At 42.3% G+C, this 21,848-nt stretch overlaps 1 protein-coding gene across 7 annotated transcripts in view; it reads right to left on the reverse strand.

Annotated features, from left to right (window-relative positions):
* The window catches only part of PPFIA2 (PPFI scaffold protein A2), a 601,388-nt gene that overhangs the window by 167,312 nt on the left and 412,228 nt on the right, over positions 1–21,848 (reverse strand). For 5 of the 7 annotated variants that reach the window (XM_075932507.2, XM_089780128.1, XM_089780133.1 and 2 more), the window contains one exon: positions 44–160. In XM_075932507.2, coding sequence (XP_075788622.1) covers positions 44–160 — 117 coding nt within the window. Of the gene's footprint in view, positions 1–43; positions 161–2,079; positions 2,334–21,848 lie in introns of those variants that run through there. The other 2 variants (XM_075932509.2, XM_089780129.1) reach the window with 2 other exon arrangements.

Genomic DNA, 21,848 nt, shown 5'->3' on the forward strand with positions numbered 1-21,848 from the left:
TCTCTGCCATAACACTCTAAGAAAAAAGCCTATTGTTTTATACCTTTTCATGTACCTTTTGCCCTGACTCCATCCCTTCGATATGTTCTGATTCCGCAGGCCCTTCTCCAGATGCCATTTTCCTTTGAATGTGTGCATTTTGTTCACGTAAAGCTACAATCTGTCAATGAGAAGAAAAATAAATGGTTAATGCTACAGAAATCACAAAGCAGGTAAACATGAAAGATTCAGGTCTTGATCCAGTCCTCTTAGACTGAAAGAGTCCTCTACCTGGCTTCCGTGGAAGATTTGGGGCATTCATCTGTAAGGAATTTATAAAAAAAATACTATTGTCCTTAATAAATAATAAAAAGTATTAGGACATAAACTTATTAAAATGATGTTTAAATAATATTGAGCATATGACATGAATTAATAAATGGTAGCCAAAGCAATATTAAGGCTTGCTCATTCATTTTTAACCTCACCTAGTGTTTGTGTATTTTTCATTTATTATTAGTTAGAAATATGAAAGACATATTAGATCACTGAGTTCACTTCCCTACATGGAGAAGGTACAGTACACCATAAAGGACAAAACAGATATTAAGCTGACACTACAAAAGGCTAAGAAGAAATAAGTCATTCAGTAAAATGATGTGTCTACATATGAATTTCATAACTTTGAGTGATTATGACATATGTTTATAAAAGTAGTTTATGATGTGAAAATCAACTATGCAAAAATGGCAAAATCTTACTCAACAAATATACATCCTGGTTGAAAACACTACTTTACTTGTTAAATTACATTTGCTTATCTTTAGTTTTAATTTTAATTTATTTCTACTGTTGTTAGTACGAAAAGGACAACAAGTTTTTTTGAGAGGAAACTGGATTCCCTTCTGTCCTGCATATGACCATCAGAATTGTTAATAAGCTTCACTCACAGAATCTTTGTTACTGAAGATGATCATAGACTCATAGAACTGTAGGATACAAGGCAGGACCAAGTATACAGGCAATCTTTTATTTAAAACAATGGGGATTCCTCCCTCCTTTGAAAGCCCATTATGGTACTTAACTATGCTGTATCTTATCTTACCTACTTCTTTGATACCTGATATCTATATATATATTATACAAAATTAAGCCTGCATAATATAGATACTGGAGACATGTATGTTGTGCAAGCTCCAAGATGGATAGAATGCAATTTAATAATTTCACCATACAAATGTACATTAATGCAACGCATTTTAACTGCACTTTATTGTCTTTCAAAACTATAAAACATTCTTTCACTTCAGAAATAAGACCTTCTAGATAGTAGATAAAATACATGTCTCTTTCTCTACAGATTAAAAATCTAGCCCTCAAAATCTTTCCCTGAGTTGCTCTTGAAGACAATAGTTTCCTCTTTAGCATATTTATAAATCTTTCAACCTATATCACAGTTAGACATTTAAGTATGAATCTAATCCAGAATGTAAAATTATAGAGTTGCTTGTTTCCTCATGGTTAGGGTTGAAAATAGCTTTCCATCCCAAGCCGAAGACCGGCCCCCAGCCAACTTTGCCAAACTACATCAATCCACCTGAAATGTCACAAATGTGATCCTATATCTAAGCAGAACTTTTCTGGAACATTTGTGGCAAATCATACAGACAAGCTGTGTATAATAAATAATAAACAACAATAAATTTTCCATCTTAACTTTGAAATTTTCTTGGGGCACCCAGAACTATGGATTTTGTTACCACTTCGCTTTGGAAAAGAGACACGGTGAAGCTAAACTGAATGAAAGCTTCCTGTCATGCCACTCTGGTAGCCCCCCAACAAATCTCTCAGAGCAATGATCAGGTCCAACTACCTCCAAAGACAGCAGCCTACTTGATTCAAGTAATAATTCATGCTGGTTCATGTTCCAGCATTGAAATCAGTTTATGATAAAAAAAGGGAATTTGATTAATACTGTACACAGATTCAAGTGATAGTGGAAACAGATGTAGTTAGAAATAAACAAAAGTATAACTTGCTTCTACAAGACTAAAAATAACGTCAGCAATCTAAAATCTTTGTCTAATTTAAGTTTCTCACCTATTACCATCTCCCAGTGCCTTCAGTCCTGTGGGCCATAATCCAGCTTTCATTGGCATAAAAAGCACTCTCCTTTTTGCTCTCTGAATGATGGTCTATCATGGAGTTCCCTTTTTCCTCCTTAAGTCCAGAAACCCTTTGAATTATATCTCTTTGAAGTGTACCCCAAAGTCTTCTGTTTGTTCTTTAGCATGCCAATGCCATATTATCTCTCTCATTCTCCTTTTAACTTGTCTTTCCTGTGGAGTTAATATGCAAATGAAGCTTGCTATATGTTGACTTACACAATTCTGATTTACATCGGAAACCCAGGTAGACAGGTAAATCAACATTCCTTTGTCTGGGAAAGAAATTGGTTATCTACCTGCCCAGCTCACGTAGTTTACACATATTTTTAGTACACACATATTATTGAATAATGTCAGTAAATACATCTTGCAATGCTTACGATGATCAGTATGATATAAGCTTTCATTTGATATCCTACACAACTTATTTTTACAGATAAATACTATAGCAACTAAGGTCATCCCTAGAGGAGTTCAGGGATTGGGATAAACTCCCCTCACTGCCGGCTCCACCCCTAACCTGCCTCTTCCTGCCTCTGCTTTGTCCCCCCTCTGCCCCCACTTTGCCTCTTCCCTCAAGCATCCACTCTGCCTCTTCCCACCCCTGCTCCACCACTTTCTCAACCTGCCAAGCAATGACAGGAACTGGTGGGGCAGAGCGGAGCAGCTCTGGGGTTGCTGCCACAGGCCCTGTGCCCCCTGAAGTTACAGACCTTCCAAAGCAACCACCCCGAATCATCCAATGGATAGTACTGTATATCTTATATTGAGTTTAGGGTGCTGTGTTAGATGTACCCTAAGGTGCGACAGGACTATTGGGCTTTTAACAGTTTTTTAGTTACAGACTAACATAGTTATCCCTCTGAGACTTATTGACACACTGCTTGATGTCTCAGGAATCTTGATTTCCAAGTTTCCCCTTCACCTGTGCCGTCACTTATTTGTGACTTGCAATGGACAATTTTCTAGTATTGGAATTCTAGGCATTCCCACCAACATGGAGTCTGAACAAGGATTAGTATTAGGCCTTCTCTTTTGGCCCTCTTTTTCCCCCCTTGTACTTTCCTCTGTACTTGTTATTGCCCTTTTGAACTCTGCCTTGTGACACATTTGTATTTAGATGTTGTATAGATCAGCTTCACTCTCACTTTTTAGCTGTCTCAGATTCATAATTCCTATATATGACATAAGCCTGGGCCTGTCGATGGGAGCAGGCAAAGGTGGGAGTTGCCCTGGAGCCCGGTGATTCAAAGGGACCAAGGGCTTCCGGCTGCTGCTGCTGCCAGGCCCGACCTTAGGGCAAGGCAGTTGCCTTGGGCCCCACGCCTTCAGGGCCCTGCACTGCCTGGCACCCACTCCCCTGGCTGCTTGATTGCTGCCCTGGCTGGGAGCCACCTGGCCATGTGGTGCAGCCAACCACAACATGCAACTTTGGGCTCCACAAACTGTTTGCCCAGACCTGGCTGCTGCTACTACAGCAAAAGTGAAGCCAGTACCCTGGGCCTTTTTAATCACTGCTGGAGCACTGTGCCATGCGCTCCAGGTGGCTTTAAGGGCTAGGGGTGGCCCATTACCACACTCTGGGCAGTACTGAGGGCTACCTGGGGCCTGGCATATTTCACTCCAGGCTGACTACTCTTGCCATTCTGCCTGAGGCTCCATCCCTTCTGGAAGCAGGAACCAACCCCATCACCACCTTGCTGAGGAGCCCACAGAGGCTGTTGGTGCCCCTGCATAAGTCCATTCAGTACAATATACTCAAACTAATTATTCTGCAAATTTGCAAATAAACAGAACTTAAGCACTTCTACCCCTGTTCAATTGAGACATTCACTTTTGCTGCTGGGAGTTTTGCTTTTGCTTCCTCTAATTCTTCTGTCTGCCATCTCTGTACACATGCACAGAGCCATATGCGGATACAAAATTTGTATCTGCATTCAATCCATGATCCGCACATATGGGCCGTGAATACAAAACAGATATACATACATTTGCAAAACACTAGATATAAAATTTGGATCTGCATCCATCTGTGATCTGTAAACATGGTCCATAGATATATGCAGATATAAAGCAGATATCTACAGATTTGTGAGACTCTACATATACCAACCTTATAATCTCAAAAACATCTGAACCACTCCTCTGAAAATAACCTTATTCATGACTCAATTTCCTTGTTTTGTCTACCAAGTCCTTTCTTTATGGTTTCCCTAAGGCCCAACCTTCTAATTTTCAATTATTATACACTGTGATGATCTGACAGTCAGGGTCCAGGGTCCCAAAAAGAGAACAGACTGTTTAAATCTGCAGAATGAATAGTTAATCCAATTGATTGCATACTATATTGAAGAGGGTCTTTTAAGAAAGTGTGTAATGTTCTGAATTTGGAGGTTATTCTGAGATACACATACACATTGTGGTTATAAGTCTGTGTACTTGTGTATATAGAAAACTGGGCTCATAGTCTACACCACAAATTCAACCAAATCACGCAGCAGGATAGTGAGTAAACAAGTGGGGAGATGAACCTCCCCAAACCAGGTGTTTATGCAAAACTCATTTCAAGTAAGCATTGTAACCTCACCACATATCACATTCAACATAGGACACAGTTAACACTACATTGACCATTCTCCAGCCCAGGAAAAGACATTGTTAGACCACTGGGGTTAATTGAGAAGACAATGACACATCCAAACTAACAAGTCAAGAGAGAATGTCTCCACTCTCAATAAACTAAGTCTTCATAGACTAAGAGACAGAAAAAGGAAAATAGCTTTCCAAAACAGTTTTAAGGTTGAGGGTTTTTTTTTTTGTTTGTTTGTTTTTTTTTATCAAGCCCTTGAGGGAGAGTGTCATAGCAGGAGGCTGTCCATGAACATTGTATCCTTCCTATAGCTAGGGGGTATGCAGACAAACTATGTTAAAGCAACAGATAACTTGTATTAGATGATTTTATTTAATGTGAAAGTGTAAAATCTGTGGTTGTGTTTTTATGTTTTTTTATGTATATGGTTGGTTCCACTGTTTTATATTTCAACCTGTGGTTTCTCTATTAAATTTCTTGTTTATTTTTAATCTAAGCAGATCTTTGATGTATGGAGTGCATATGTGCCAAAGCAAGCTGGTGTCTCTGGGGCTAGTTTCATATCTTTGGTGATGACAAACCAGAGGGGAAAATCTGAGTTTGCAATAATTCAGAATCCAGGAAGGGTGTAGGGAGACTTTGGACTGGAAGGATTGTTGGTGTCATAATGCAGAGAGTAACTAGGCTGGTGAGAGCTTATGCTGGTTGGCATAAGCTCTGGTGTCAAGAGGTCTAAATCATAGCTGCAAAGCACAAAGCCCCCCCAAAGTTAAAGGACATGCAGTAACAGAATCCCTCACTGGTCAGGGGGGGTTTCAGAATGTGACATCTCCTGAATCGGGAACACAGCCCCATCATTCCACCCTCCCCCGATACAGTCAGTCCAAAATTCTGAACTGACAATCTGTCCACTTCAGAACCCAGGACCAAACATGACTGCAAATTAGAGATGAGTGAATATCACAAAACATTTTTATGAATGTACTTCTATAGAGTTGCTTTACAGGATTTGCACATTTTTATGCTCTCTTTCCATGCATATTTTAGGAAAATGTTTACTATTATTATTGTTGCAGTTATGTCCAACAGTCTCTGCACTGAAAGTGCATACAATCCAAAAGAGAGAAAGCAAAGGTATGCAACAAAGAAGCCATGAAATCAAGATGACAATCTCTTATTAGCTTCAAGTTTATTTGTTGGTTTTGGTCAAATACACTGCCTGAAATTCTGGCTCCCTGAATGTCAGTGCAAAAATCCCAGCAACTTCAATGAGGCCAGGATTTCAACAGTTAAATGTCCTACCCACAATCCCCCATCTTTTATTCATCTCTAGAGGGACTGTCACCGAATGCTGATTTTTACAAAATCTGTAGAATAATGAAGGAAAACATATTTGAAATTTGAGAGTTTCTCATTGGAAATACACAAGATAATATATTTATCTAATTAGAGAGAATATATATCCAATTAGCTTGAATACAAGGAACTGCTCATAATTTTTTTAATTTCAAGAATTATTCACAGAAATTATTCAGTGAATAATTCTGAACATTTAAGAAAAAAATCACAAGCTGTTAGATAAATCATACAGAGAAAATGGATAAACTTAAAAAACAACAAATGGTCCTGCAGCGCCTTAGGGACTAACAAAAAATGTAGATGGTATCATGAGCTTTTGTGGGCACAACTCACTTCTTTGGAACACAAAGAAAAAATGCACAAGGAATAATGGATGAAATTCAACAGATTATAGATGTGATATAAATTATTCACACAATTCCATTTATGATTTTCAGAACCTGGATGTGTTACAAGACCCTACCACATCTATCATAGTTATGAGTATTGCTATACTACAGACTGTAATCAGTGGTGAAGCGTTAGGACACTTTCATATTAAATATATTATATGAAATTACATTATTTTGTATAATGGATGAGCCTCAACCTTACTTACAGATTTAGGTAACCTTGCAGTTTAAGGAAATTCAGATCCTGATATAAAATTTGCAGATCTTTGATATTTTCATAATGGGCCAAGAAATATATCTGAAAACAGGTCCATATATATATTTAGAATATAGAGGATGTACCCAGTTACACCAATTTTCAAGAAGATTACATTTTAGATTACAAAGCATTGATCATATTAACTTAGTTTTTAATTCTCAAGCCTCGTTCCACAAATCCATCATTACAGAATGACCACAAGAACTTTCAAAAGTAAAAAATTATTACTTAGGGTATAGGCAAAGGGTTCACTTCAATATATGAAACAGGACTGTAAGAAAGGATGTTGATAATATGAGATGGCAGTAGCAGTGTTATTACAAGACGACAGCAAAAATTATGCTAGACTGTGAAACAGTGAACAAAGTATAATATTCATCTATTTATCAGGAAAAGTAATTAATATAATGATTATCCAGATATATCTACTATACAAGGACACCAAACCCAAAAACTCCGTAGAAATTACTGTGAATAAACAGAAGATTTACAACAGACCACCAAGGCTCCCTAACTGTGCTATAAGACTTTAATAGGGAAAAGGAATAATCATAAAAACACTAAGGAATGGTAACATTTATACCATGCTGACTGAAAAAAATGAAAACCAAGTGAGCTTGCACAAACTATTGGCACAATAACATAACAGATACTGTTCCTATTGCTCCTCCTTTTACCTGATTGTAAACCAAAATAATTTTAAAACTAAAAATCCCATTTGCAATCAAGTACATATATTCTGTTTTCGCTTACAGCACTGACAAATTAAGATTTGTGTAGAGATGAAGAGGAAAAGCAGCCACAATATCTACACTAATCCTAAGCCACAATGGAATTTAATCAGATCTCTTCTGTTTTCACCAATTCACATGGCTCTTCATTACCTCATTGTTTTAAGCTTCAGATAGTATCCGTATAATGAATATATACTACACTGTACTATAACAGTAATGTTACAGAAGGCAAACACACTAGGAAATGTGGACTAAATATATATACTCCTATATATTTAGTACCCTCCCTTCTGAATAGCTACCTACTCTAAACCTTTTTTAAATATGCAATTATTAGATCATACAGTTTAATGTCATTAAAAAAGCTTTCTTACATCTACAGTACTTTGGTCTTGTCTCTTCACTGCTGTAAACATGTCTGTGTGTCTACAGTATGACTTTTTATAGATTTCATATGAATAGTGATTGGCTTACAGCCAGACCTTCAGTCAGAGCCCCAACATTCTTGAACTTATGATAGTTTTGCCCAGGGAGATATGTGACACTTTGGCTGATTTTCACTCTGTGTCTCAGTGTTGTGTTTTCTCTGTGTGAATGTGCTAAACAAAAGAAGACTGGCACCTTAAACCTCAAGGCAAACATACCAAACTGATTCTAACTTCTTTATTTTCTTAAGTTAACTACAAAACTGTTAAGACAATAGTACAGAAGCAACATAATACCAAAAAAAAAAAAAAAAGCCAAAAATTTAGCATATCTAGCAATCGTGATCCCATTCAAATAATGTTAAGGTTAAACCCCCCTCTAGGTTGGCGGGGAACAATTTTTTTTATTTAAATAGAAATTGTGACAAATTTTGGTCCATCAGTACTACTAGCTCTGTTCTGTACAGACCCAAAAGATAAGGATGTTTAGAGGCTAAAGCACAGGAGTTAGAATTAGACGATTTGAATGCATTCACTGATGCTGCCACATTGGGTAAATCATGGACTATATACCTGTAGGCTGGGAATACTACTTCTGTGCCTGTTGTAGGGGTATTGTAAATGTTTTGACATTTTTTATTAATCATTTTTATTACTCATATTACTCATATTCATTTTTATTACTATCATATATTATTCAGCTATTATAAATTATAAATATGGTCTTCTAAGTACCCGTCTCTATCTGAACACACCATCTTGATTTGAAATCTTGACTCTTGAGGTATGATTTCTGCTATTTTTGTTTTCTGGTCATGGAAATTTAGACATTACAGGAAAAAAATAGCCTTTGTGCCATCAAGTTAGGCTATGTCTAGACTACATCCCTCTTTTGAAAGAGGGATGTAAATTAGACAGATGGAAATTGTAAATGAAGCTGGGATTTGAATTTCCCGCACTTCATTTACATAACGGCAGCCACACATTCTTTCGAAAAAGGATATTTCTAAAGTGAAACCGCTGTCTAGACGTGGTTCTTTCAAAGAAAAACAACCCTTTCAAATCCCGACTTCATTTGCAATTTCGATCTGGCTAATTTACATCCCTTTCGAAAGAGGGATGTAGTCTAGACATGCCCTTAAAGATATAATGATAGTAGCCAGTAGATAGGAACCTATAGGGCATAGACAAATGTCATGCAAATAATTTCCAGTACATTTGGGATTATGCTAAGATTCTCTTATCTTCTCTAAAACATCTCTGACGCTGTCACATTGGAAGCCTGTTTTGTATTGTCCCAAGTTATGTTATTTCAAGAGAAATGCTAACTTAATGTATTGACAGTAAGGAACCAAATTCTGTGTCAGTGGAAAAGAGACACAAAGATCTACAGAACAGGCAAAGCCATGTGCTGTAAAAGCAATGTTAAAACAAACTCAGATTCTGGTAGGCACTTTCCCACCAACTGCCATGTGCATAGGAGTCTGGGGACATGACATAAAAATCAGTTCCCAGGTTACTTTTTGGTAAAATATTCTTTAATTTTCGGCACTAAATATATTCAGCATTCTTACATTTTTCACTATATTTCTCAGCAATAAACCAACAGTTTCTTTTTTTCATATATTTATTTAATAAAAGAGAAATCATACAAATCCCATTAAGACAAACTGAATGACTATAAAGTGTATATTCAAAGTTCACATTATTATTTGACTTCCAAAATGGCATGTGCTAATTATTGTATTTAGCCTTCTACCTAAGCTAAATCAAGTGCTAACTGTAATTAGTAAAATAGCTATAGCATTCATTTTTCTACTGACTTTCCTTAATGTTCTTGCAATTTAAATTACATTTAAAATCATCTACAGTAAAATATTACATTTAATCAGTCTAATTATTTTGATTCAAATTTGCTTTCCATTAAATCAGATGCATACAGTATACAGAAGAAATTTAATTAAAGTAATAAACATAGCGTACTAAAAATATAAAGGGGTCAAGTTCTATCCTCAGAGGAGTTTGGCAAATGTTTATAGCATTAGAAAACTCTTTTAGACTTGACCCTTTTTTATTTTTATTATTTTGCATTTATTATATTAATCTCTCACAGCAATTTGTAACCACTCAAATATATGTTTAGTTTTTAAACAAAGGCTCTAAACACACATGTATTATCCAGCGGGTCTCCTAAAATTGTTAAGAAACAGAATTATTGCAAGAATGTTATTGTCTTAGTGCAATACAATTGCTTTTTGCCATTAAGATATTAAAATAACCTTTCATTCCCCCCCAAGTTCCCCCACTTTTAACCATTCCACCTGTTTCTCTAATAAATCATCATAACCTCAGCATTTAGGGTACGTCTAGACTACATGCCTCTGTCACCAGAGGCATGTAGATTAGGCTACCAGACATAGGAAAATGAAGCGGTGATTTAAATAATCGCCGCTTCATTTAAATTTACATGGCTGCCACGCTGAGCCGACAAACAGCTGATCAGCTGTTTGTCGGCTCAGCGCGATAGTCTGGAAGTGCGGGTGTCGACATCAAAGGTATTTGTCGACCACCCAGGTAAACCTCATCCCAGGAGGCATACCCAGGTGGTCGACAAATACCTTTGAAGTTGACAACCGCGCATCCAAACTATCGCGCTGAGCCGACAAACAGCTGATCAGCTGTTTGTCGGCTCAGCACGGCAGCCATGTAAATTTAAATGAAGTGGCAATTATTTAAATCGCCGCTTCATTTTCCTATGTCTGGTAGCCTAATCTACATGCCTCTGGCGACAGAGACATGTAGTCTAGACGTACCCTAAGAGACCCTCAACATCTAATTACAACCCTACTGATAAGTCTATTTTTATTTCATTGCAATTAGCAGTGCTAAGTCAGACTTTTATTTTTTATTCCACATTAGCAACAAAGTGTTTCCTTCTACACAGATGCTCAGGCTAAATGAAATTTCTTGTGATTATTCTGTATCAGTTTTGCATTCCACACTTTGTAGAAAAGCCTTCTTGAGACAAAACTGTGTTTCTCAGGCTATGTCTAGACTACCAGGTTTATCCCAGAAAAACTCCGCTGCTTCCAGGGAAAGCGCCTGCTCTTCCAAAATTTTTTGCGGAACAGAAGATGCGCTCTTTCGGTAGCACTGTATTCCTCATTCCACGAGGAAGAAGAGCTCTTCCAAAAGAGGAGGTTTTTTGGAAATTTGGCCCAGCTTGGATGGGCCAAATTTTAGGAAAGCCTCTTTTGACAAACTATCAGAAAAAGGTACGCAAATTGCGGAGTGCAATTTGCGTACTTTTTTCCAGTAAAAAGTGGCAGTGTAGACATAGCCTTAGAGAGCAGAGAGACTTAGGTATGTAGATGCTATACTGTTCTATTAAATCACAGCCGATAATGTTGAAAATTTAATTTAGATCTGCTGAAAAACAGACTTTAGATTTCAAATTGATCTTCTGTCCCTTCCTTCATTATACTATGGCTAGCTGCAATATGGATCTCTAAACTATGCCACATAATTTAATAGCAAAAGTGAGTAAAAGGCCTTTGAGGATTTAGTTAATTTCCTCCTGATCTTGATTTTGGGTTTAGACATTTGTCACAATATAAATACAACTTATTGTAGTGACTTGCCTTTATTAAAAAAATACCAACACACATAGGCTTACTCCATGAACACTCTATTAATATATATTTTGCCAGGGCCTTCCTAGATTATTATTTCAACAATATACATTTGTTTAATGGCTCTAGGTTCTTGCAGCTATTTCTCCCATGTTGCAAAAATTGTAAATACATGTCCATATAAAATAACGTATCTGATTAATAATCTATTTTAGATGAGAGATGTTAGATATAGAGAAACTGAATAGTTCCTGGGGGCGGCCATTCCCGGGGAGTTCCCTACTACCTCATACTGCTGCCTCTCTATCAGAGGCAACAGCGCAGGATGGAAGGTAGGAACTGGTCTGCAAGGGGAACCAGTTTAAAAACCAGCTGTTAAGAAGCAGGTAACTGACTAATCATGTCAATACAATTTAAATCAACTCTATGATTAATCGATAATGGGAGGGGAGAGGGAGAGATTCCAGGAGCTAACCCGCTGTGGCTCAGCAGTTTAAATGTAGTAAGAGCCAGGCTTACAGATTGCACGGACAGTGGGAGTACGTCAAGGACTTGACATGAGCCGGGACTGTGCAGCCACAGCTCATGCGTTTCCCTGGTCCACTGCACCTGTGCCTTTTAAATGTGGTGAGAGCCATTTGGCTGTTACTACATTTAAAAGGCAGGGCTTCAGTGGAGGAAGGTCCAGGATCCGGCGTGAGCTATGCCTCTGCTACGCTTCCCAGACTGCTATACCTCTGCCTCCATAGTCCACACCCCATGCACCGAGGCAGTGCTGCTGGGGGGAACCAGCTTTTAAGCCCGCTTCTCCCAGCAGCGGCTCCTGTTCACTCCCCATTGCTATCTCTGATACAGAGGCAGCAAGAGTGGAGAAGCGAGTACTGTAAAACTCCAATTGTACGGCATCCAGTGGTCTGGGACTCCCGATAGTCTGGCACCAACTGGAACCCAGAAGTGTTCCGGCCAGCCTGACAATTAGAGCTGCTGTGAACCCCATGGGTGCTTGTGGCTGGGAAAGGGAAGGGGAGAAGAGGATTATACCCCTGTGACGAGTCTGCTGAGACCCGCACAGCATCTGGCCAAGGGTGAGGGGTGGGCGGGGAATGGCGCCATTTTGCAGGAAGGCGGGGGAATCCCCGAGCAGCCGCTGAGAGTTTTTGGGAAGGGAATGGGCACCCCACTCCCAGACTTCAGTAGTTATTGCCAAGCATGGAGGTGAAGGGTGGCACTGTGGGACCAACCCAGCAGCACCCCAGCTGCTCTACTCCGCCGCTTCCCCAAGTCCACCATTCGTCAGTTTCAGCAGCGGCGGACTTAGAGCAGCTGGGGTGCTGCCGAGCACCGAGCAGGGGGTTGAGGGGTGGCACTGCGGGACCAACCCAGCAGCACCCCAGTTGCTCTGCTCCACCACTTTCCCAACTCCGCCACTGCCGCTGCTGAGGCTGATGAGTGGCAGACTTGGGGAAGCGGCGGAACAGAGCAGCAGGGGTACTGCAGGGTTGGTCCTGCAGCGCCATCCCTCACCCTCCTGGTCGGCGATAACTACTGCAGTCTGAGGGGTGGGGAGCCTCTCGGCGGCGGCACAGGGTTTCCCCCGCCTTCCTGCAAAACAGCAGAGGGTTTGCCCCTTGTCGCGCCATTCCCCGCCCACCCCCAGGATGCAGTGTAGGTCCTGGCCAACCCATCACAGCCCCCCGCTGGAATACCTCCCGATACTCCGGCATATCCGATAATCCGGTGCCACCTAGGTCCCAAAGGTGCCGGATTATCGGAAGTCTATTGTAGTTGAATAGTGACTGGACTCCCCAATAAGCTTAGGTGACTATAGGTAGTCAACTACATCCCTATGCCTAGGTTTGTTGTGGACAGAGACTGCTCCATGGTATGCAGAGCAGCCTCTATCTGCGGGGAGCTCAGCCCCTACTGCTTCCATGGAGAGAGGCTGCTTCACGGCAGCCTCTCCTGTTCTTCCTCCCAATAGAGGTAGCAACACAGGATGGGGGGCAATTTAGCACTGCAGAGCTGGTGCTGAAGGGAACCAGCTTTTAGCCAGGGGGCAGCAGGAGGAAGTGGGTCTGTGGGAGCCAACATGTGTGGAGAGCTGGCTTAAAATCTGTCTCCCAGCATGTATCGGATCCAGCCTGTCCACCTCACCTCCCACGCTGCTGCCTCCCACGCTGCTCCCTGGCCCCATTGCTGTGTCTGATTGCTGCAGCGGGGGTAGCTCCTGGAAGCTCCGTGAGCCGGGACTGAGCTGGGCTTGCTTAGTTCCAGCTTGTGCAGGGTCTGGGACCTACTCCCGCTATGCCTCTGTAGTAGGAGGTGGCTGCCTGCCCACCTGGTGATTACTACATTTAAACTGCAGAGCTGCAGTGATGGGGGGGATAGCACCCAGACCTGGTGTGAGCCAGGACTGAGGCTTCCTTCCTTACCGACTAATCAAGTAGTTGATAGAAATTCTATTGACTACACAATCAGCTAATTACTCACTTCCTAACATCCCTAGTACATGTGTGCACTGTGCACTTGTGATTGGTGATTGGTAGTGTCCACTGGGCCAAAACTGCACAGTTCTCCCTATGCTCCAAAATGAGGGTACAGCAGGTTAGTGATGTTTAAACCCTCTAACAGGGAACATGGGCAATGTTAACTATAACAAGGGGGAACTGGGAGGGAAAATAATTTCTTCTGTTTTAATTGTATGCTTCAGTGTTGTTTTGATTTTTGCCAAACCATTCTAGTTAACATTCTCAACTAGTATGATCCATCTGCTTTTCTTTCCATGTAGTAATGGGGAAAGAGTCATGGGGAAAGAATATTTTGTTATTCTTTGGTTTTATATTTTTTTGTAATGGGATTTTCTCTAAATCTATATTCTTATGATTTAACTGAGTGACTGGTTAATCAGTTAGCTCACTATCTAGCAGTGATCCACGGCAGAGGAAGAGTCTGCAGGTAAGTGGAAGGAAAGTGTTTCAGACTCAGCAAATTGTGCAGATGTGGCGATGAAAGACACTATCTGAGACCTAGATTAACTAAAACTAAGCTTTTAAGATTTCTCAGTTTCTTCTTACTGTTTATTATTGGTTTTCTCTTTATGATTATTGAAGTTGTGAAGAGAATATTTGTGGGTTATAAAATAGCTGTTATGTTGTAAAAATAAGACTATTATTTGTTTCTTCACAATAAGACTTCATAAAGTTATTTAATTACATTCATTTCTTTAGTTCCATTTAGGACTTGAATGTGAGGAAATTGACCCTGTGCAATCCTTGCTGAAATTCCTGAGTCTGAACTCTGGGTCTCCAGCTACTTTTCTATGGGAAGAGTTGTTTTTGAAGGAAATGAAATTTAGCCCACCTAAGGTTACACATGCAGCCATTATTGCCCCGCGTCCTCCCCATTGTGAGTGAACTGGTAGAAGTGTCCATTGAATATCTGGGGTCAGCATAACATGGCATTAACAGAGGAACACATTCCTTGTCAAAGAAGTCTCAGTGGTCAGTGGTGTACAGCCTGCCGCCCACGGGCCACATGCAGCCCATCAGGATAATCTGACTGGGGGGATGCAAGACATTTTGTTGATGTTGACTGACTACAGCCACTGCCCTTTCAGATCCCAGTGTCTGAGATTAGCTGTTCCTGGCACATGGTATCTGTGGGCTAGATGCCATTGGGATAGCTTTAGCCTCAATTGCTGAGCTCATGCTTAGAGGGGCACTGCCTATCAACTGAGTTCAGTGTACAGGGAGGCCCTAATCTGACTGGCATTTTTTTGACATCTCCATGTGATGCTTTCTCAGTCTTAAGAGTTTGTTACATTTTATGACATGTGGTTCAAAGAATCAGTCTGCAGTTACTTCAGTACAGTACTTCAATACCAACTATAGCTCAATCCCAGTAAGGTGTTTTGCATATTTTGTTATCACTTTTATGGTGCCCATCATCAGAGTATCTGAACATTTCACAGTCATTAATGTATTTATCCTCACAATAGCCCTTTGAAGTAGGACTTACAATTGTCCCCATTTTACTGATTGGGAGCTGAGGCGCAGAGAGGCTAAGTAACTTGTCCAAGGTTGCACGGTATATCTGTGGCAAAGGAGGAACTTTAGCAGAGGTTTCCCAAGTCATATGTGAGTGTCTAACCAATAGACCATTCTTCTACTCCTTCAACTTAAGCTATATCGAGACTATGGTATCCCGGAAAAATCTCTGCCGTGTCCAGGGAACGTGTCTGCTCTTCTGACATTTTTTGCAGAAGAGCAGACACTCTCTTTTGGAAGAGTTGTCTTCCTCGTTTCACGAGGAAGAAGGGCTCTTCTGAAAGAGGAGGTTTTTCTGAAATTTGGTCCAATGTAGAAGGGGCCAAATTTCGGAAAAGCCTCTTCTGAAAAAAACAATTGGAAAAAAGGGACACAAATTGCAGAGCACAATTTGTGTACCTTTTTCTGACAAAATGCGGCAGTCTTGACATAGCCGTAGATGCAGGGGGCCACCTCTGAAGTCCATTGAAAACTCCTTAGAAGATCAGAGGCTAAGAGCCTACAGGTTGAACTTCCATAGTCCTGCACCCTTGGGACCAGACTGGTCCTGAACAAGGGAATTTGCCGGACCAGGGGAGGTCAGGTGTCCAGGCTCTCTTGGGGCTCCCCTCCTGGCTGCTACCCCAGGAGAACCCAGAAGTTTGACCTCCTCTGGCCCACCTGCCTGGCTCTGTTGCACCCAGCCCACTTGCAGGGCTCTGCTCCCTGCCCCCAGCCTAGCGCAGGGCAGCTGCTGCTCCCAGAATTCCCCTTCCCTGGTGCTGTGCAAGGCAGCAGCTACTCTTGGAGCTCCTTGCCCCCACTGTCTGGCCCACACCAGGCTGCAGTTACTTCCGGGACTTCCTGCCCCTGTTCCCCGTCTCTCCTGGGACACTTTGCCACCAACTAGACTGGCTCCACTCCCAACTGCTTTCAACTTCTGCAGCCAGAACTCTCTTGTCTAGCAACATCTGTGGTCCTGCTGGATCACGGATGTTGCCAGACCAGAGAATCCTGGACGTATGAGGCTCAACCTGTACAACAATTCATTTATGTTCTAATGTCATTTTAAACATGAGTTTCTTGCAGATTAAACAAAATTCTGCTTTGAGACTGAACCACAAAGACAAATCCAAATCTCAGATTAGCTGGATGATAGATTTGTTTGGATACACCTTAGCTATAGAAGTAAGAACTCGGAATACAGCTGTTCTGTGGATTCTCTTAGGATCGGATGAGTAAGAATGCCATTTTCTTGTCAATTTAGTCTTGTATACAGTTAGGGTATGTCTATACTACAGTGCTATTTCGAATTAACTTAATTCGAAATAGTTAATTATAATTAATCTAATTCAAAATAATGCATCTATACACAAAAACTATTTTGAAATAGCATTTTGCTATTTCAAAATAGCATGTCCACACTGAGTGGACCCTGAACCGAAGTTAAGGCTGGCCGGAACCAGTGCCGGCAGGGAATCAGGTTAGGACTTAGTGTGTGAGGCTGCTGCCTGAGGCTAACTGAGCTCGGTGCTTACTGGGACCCTGTCCCCACCCCAGACAGACAGTTCTCAGGGTTCCCCGCTTGCTTGTCTACCTCGATAAGGGACAGCAAAGCAGTCCTGTCTTGGAGTGCCCTGAGTGCCTGCACTCGGTACGCCACAGCACTCGGCCACATGGAGCCAGAGCTGTCCCTGGGCACAGTGTGTCTTGTGGGGTCACCACCATCAGCCCGGCTGCACTTGCTGCAGGCTGCCATCCAGGAGGTCCATCGGGGGGCTGTCAGGATCCAGGAAGCCCTGAGGGAGAGTGTCCATCCCGAGGAGCCCTCAGAGCCTGCCTGGACCTCCCCACCAGAGGCTAATGCCCCATTCCTCCCTCACGTCCTTCCACTTACCCCTCCTATTCCCCTTCCTGATGTCAGATAAAAGACACGTATGTTCAAAAATAGAAACTGGGTTTATTGAACAAAACTGGGGGTGGGGATGAACCTCAGGGGAGACTGGGAAAAGGAGGTGGGAGAGGGGAAGAGAGAGGGTGGGGAAGGGGAGGGGGAACCTGGGAGGAGGAAGCTGGAAGGGGGAACCAAGGGGAAGAAGGGGGAGGGGAAGCTCAGAGCTCAGGGTTGGGGGTCTTGCCGGACTAACTTGACTTTCATGCTAACCTGCTCCTGGGTTCGCATGTGGCCTTTGGTGGCCAGGCTGGCAGCTATCGTGCCATAGAAGGCCATGTTCCTCCATCTAGTGCAGAGATCATGGACCTTGGGGGCATCCTCCCCAAACCTGAATAAGATCCATAATCTCCACCCTGGTTTAGGAAGGCGCCCGCCTTCTCCAGCCCCTGTCAGGTTCATGGGAGCTGGCAGACTGTTCCTGGAGAGCGGTGGATGGCTGGCTGTCAGTGGCTCGCTGGCTCATGTTTTGGGGCCACTAGGTCAGGGGCCCCGGTGGCCACTGCTAGCTCTGGGCTGGCAGGCTTGGAGCTGGCACAGGCACTGTAGCCAGGATCTACCCTTTAATGGCTCTGAGGCTGTGGGAGAAGAGAGTAAATTTTCCTGGTTGTGCCCAGAGTGGCCACCAGGGCTCCCTGGGAAGGGCTGGAGGCCTCCTATTTCAAATTAAGTGTCTACACAGCACTTAATTCAAAATAGCTATTTCAAATTTGGTGTTACTCCTCATAGAATGAGGTTTACCAAATTCGAAATAAGGGCTCCACTATTACGAATTTATTTTGAAATAGCGGTTTGTCTGTGTAGACACTATTAAAGTTAATTTGAAATAACTGCAGTTATTTCGAATTAACTTTGTAGTGTAGACATACACTTAGAAAAGACCACCTATATTGAAGCTGCCAAACACCTTTTATTTCTCTCCTTTCTCAAAATGGAAAAACAAATGCATTGATGAGTTTTTCTCATGAATATAAAATTCACCAGGAGGCGGACAAACCTATTAAGGAAGCTTTTGACTATTTAGACTGTCAATCTGTCTCAATTAAACACTTGGGACCAAATTAATCATGATTTAAACTTTGGTGTTAGCAGTAATGTAATTTTATTTCAATCTGAAATTCAGTGATTATTCAAAATATATGTAATATGCAGGCCAAAGTGAGAATAAATTGTAGCCAAAAAAGGAATTAATACATCTCTTAGCTGGGACACACCCATTTATTGTATTTCCTGTTTACACCCTTCTTGTGTTTTAAATACCACTAATTTCACACACCGAATGAATACCAAATTGGTACAACTTCATTTTTTCACTGCTTAGACCTTTACCTATATCAATTTCCTATTCACATCACCATGCAAACCACTGATGGATTTGTACTACACATTGTTACAGGCATTGCTCTTTCTACAGCTTTTATAATAACATAGATTTAAGCAGCCACAAAAACCAATAGACTTGTATGGCAAAAATATTCCATTTTCACAGCATAATGGCAAAGTTTTTGAGTGAGTGCTGAAATTTTGCCTAAAGATAAATTAATTAATGAAGATTTTTAATTTGTTCTGGCATTGAGATTAGCCATTTTCAGTCTAAAAACTGCTTCCCCTGACAAATTCTCTCTCCAACAAAATGTTGCTAATAAACACATACTAATCTAATTTTACTTTGCAACCAAGAGTAACTGTCACCAGGCAGATCTGAAGCTGGAACCTCAGTGTAGGGGCCTCTACAGTTTGAGCTATAGAGCCAGCTGTCTCTCAGATTAGGCTGTAGACCTCCCTTGTTCTTATCTCTGCTGCAAGTGGTATAAGTACCACTACATGGGACTGTGAACCACACTAGGTGTGGGGGTTACATAAGCACATGTGAAATGAAAAGTAGTAGTTTCAGCCATATTTAAGCATATGTGAATTTGAATTTCCATATCTAAAACCATAAAAAAATGCCTATACCAGGTGGATAGCTGCCTTTGACAAATATTAACAACTCAACCCATCAAAGACACAAACAGGAGTAGCTCATCAACCATCTTTGTCTGCTTGAGAGAAGCCAGTCCACACTGATATTTCTCCACCTCAGCTCTCACAAAATCTTAATCTTCCCAAACAAAACCCTGCCATACTAAACACCTGTCAAACCCCAACCCTCCTTAAATGATTACTTTGGGCCCTGTAGCATTCCTTAAAGATGGATAAACTTGGGTTACTTTGGATGGTGGATGTGTGGAGATGGACTTCCAAAGTCAAGGGCACCTGCTGGAGAATGCTAGCTACTCCCTCTGTCACACCAAGAGAGCTCCAGTTCAAGCAGTATAGATGTTTTCATCTGCAGCAACACTGCATTGATTAGAGATTCTCCCTCAGGTCTCAAGACACTTACACCACACAACCAACACCTTGGGTCAACATAGGAGATCTCCGAGAGGCCCCGGAAATGACAGATGCAGGCAAGGTTTGAAATCAATGGAGCAGGTTTATTTCCAAATGCGAAGCTCTACCAGTTGGTAACAGAGATCAGTACAATGTTACACCACTGGGCACTATGCCTGCATTGACAAGGTACCAACACTGGGCAGGCCTATTGTTGTGTAACCCTTCTGCCAGGCCGAGTAAATAGCAGCAGCAAGGGCCGGGTTCAGTGTCTAGGGGTCTCCTCCCAACGAGGTAATACAACACCGGCTCGAGCCCCCACCCAGTGACCTGGGAAATCTTACATACACCTCTGGGTGCCTCAAAAGAGGCAATTCTTCCCCTCTCGCAAGCACAGAGCCTCAGTAGAGTAGCAAACCTTTAATAACATGAGGTAACCCAATGAGCAATGGCCCTCCCCCCAGCCACAAATCTCCCCAACGTCCCAAAAGTCCAACACCCCAAGAGTCTCAGCCCTGGGTCAGTGCCATCCCAGGGTTCAAAAGTCCACCCGGCAGGGTTTCACCATTCCAACCTGGAGGGGTGGGGATCGATGCACCTTACGTGGCCCGGCGGTGGCTCCGCCTCTCCGTGCCGCCACCGTCAACGCGAGTCACTCCGCCACACTCCACTTGTCGTCAGGTAAGCCGCCTCCACTGTCCGGCTCCGCACATCCACCAACCGCCTCAGTCCACGCTCCGGGCTGCCAGCTGGTTGCTCCTGCCGCTGCTCCACCAGCTGCCACTCCTACCAGCCACAGGCCACTGCCAGCTGCATCTACAGTCCACCTGTGCTTGCTGGTTGCCCCTTGCAAACTGCTTTGCTAGCAGCACAGCGCCAGGCTCCCCTCAGCAACAGTGATTTCAGCTCTTGCCAGGCTCCCCTCAGCAACAGTGATTTCAGCTCTTGTCCACAGCTCAGCAACAGTGATTTCAGCTCCCGTCCACAGCACACAGTGATTTCAGCTCATAACAGAGAAGCCTTAGCGCTGGCCCACAGCAAAGTTAGCTCCACAGCTCAAAACTAGACTCCTAATGGAATCTAAATTAACTCTGATATTCCACAGTGGAGAGAGGAGGGAGTGCAATCAGTGTTGTTTAGGCCCTCAGACAGGGCCCCACCACCAGGTACCAAGACCTGTCCCCAACCTCTCTCAATTTGACTGGGTTTGGAACCCATGCCCCTTGTCTAGAGAGTGCTACTTAGTTTATGGCGAATCCCTCTGTCATAAACAGTTCCACCATTCCATTGTCCTTGATTCACATAATCAGGGTAACAACACTTTTATCCCCTCTGCCTCAATAACAGAGAGACTGGGGCTCCCACAGTGGCCAAAGTGACGATTTGGGCTGCTGTGGCACATACTAGACAGGGTGGGTGTATCTATGCAAATTGGGCTCAGCCCCTGAAGTCTCTTTGCACCACTTGCCACAGTTTGCCACTAGATGTCAGAATAGAGTTTACCCTGACCCTGCTTACAGTTGTATATCAGATATTAACAGCAGTTAGTCAAAGTTAAGCTACAGTGCATTCTGTAAGTTTAGGCAATGACACCTGCCGTTCAGGCACCTAGTGCCCCCCTGCCAAGGTCAGCCAGAGAGCACCCTTTGCGGTGTCCTTTTATAGACAGGTACAAACAACTTACATCACTTCTTTACGTACCAGGTTACCGCCCTCTGTTGCCTAGATACCACCACTTACCTTATGGAAGGGGGGCTTACTTACTATCCTTCATGCTGTCAATCTCGATCCGGTCCTGAACTTAGGTTGGTATGTACATTAGTTTTGGGGGAATCTTCGTACCAAGACATTTCTTATTAAGATGTTCCGCTACTCCGCTTTGGCTTACAGTCTGTACCCAGTGCCTCCTTGTGTCCTTCCATGCTTGACCTAACTTACACAACTACAAAATTATCAATAGG

This window comes from Pelodiscus sinensis, chromosome 1 (assembly GCF_052426305.1).
Source record: "Pelodiscus sinensis isolate ZL-2025 chromosome 1, ASM5242630v1, whole genome shotgun sequence".
In the NCBI taxonomy this organism is placed as follows: domain Eukaryota; kingdom Metazoa; phylum Chordata; order Testudines; family Trionychidae; genus Pelodiscus; species Pelodiscus sinensis.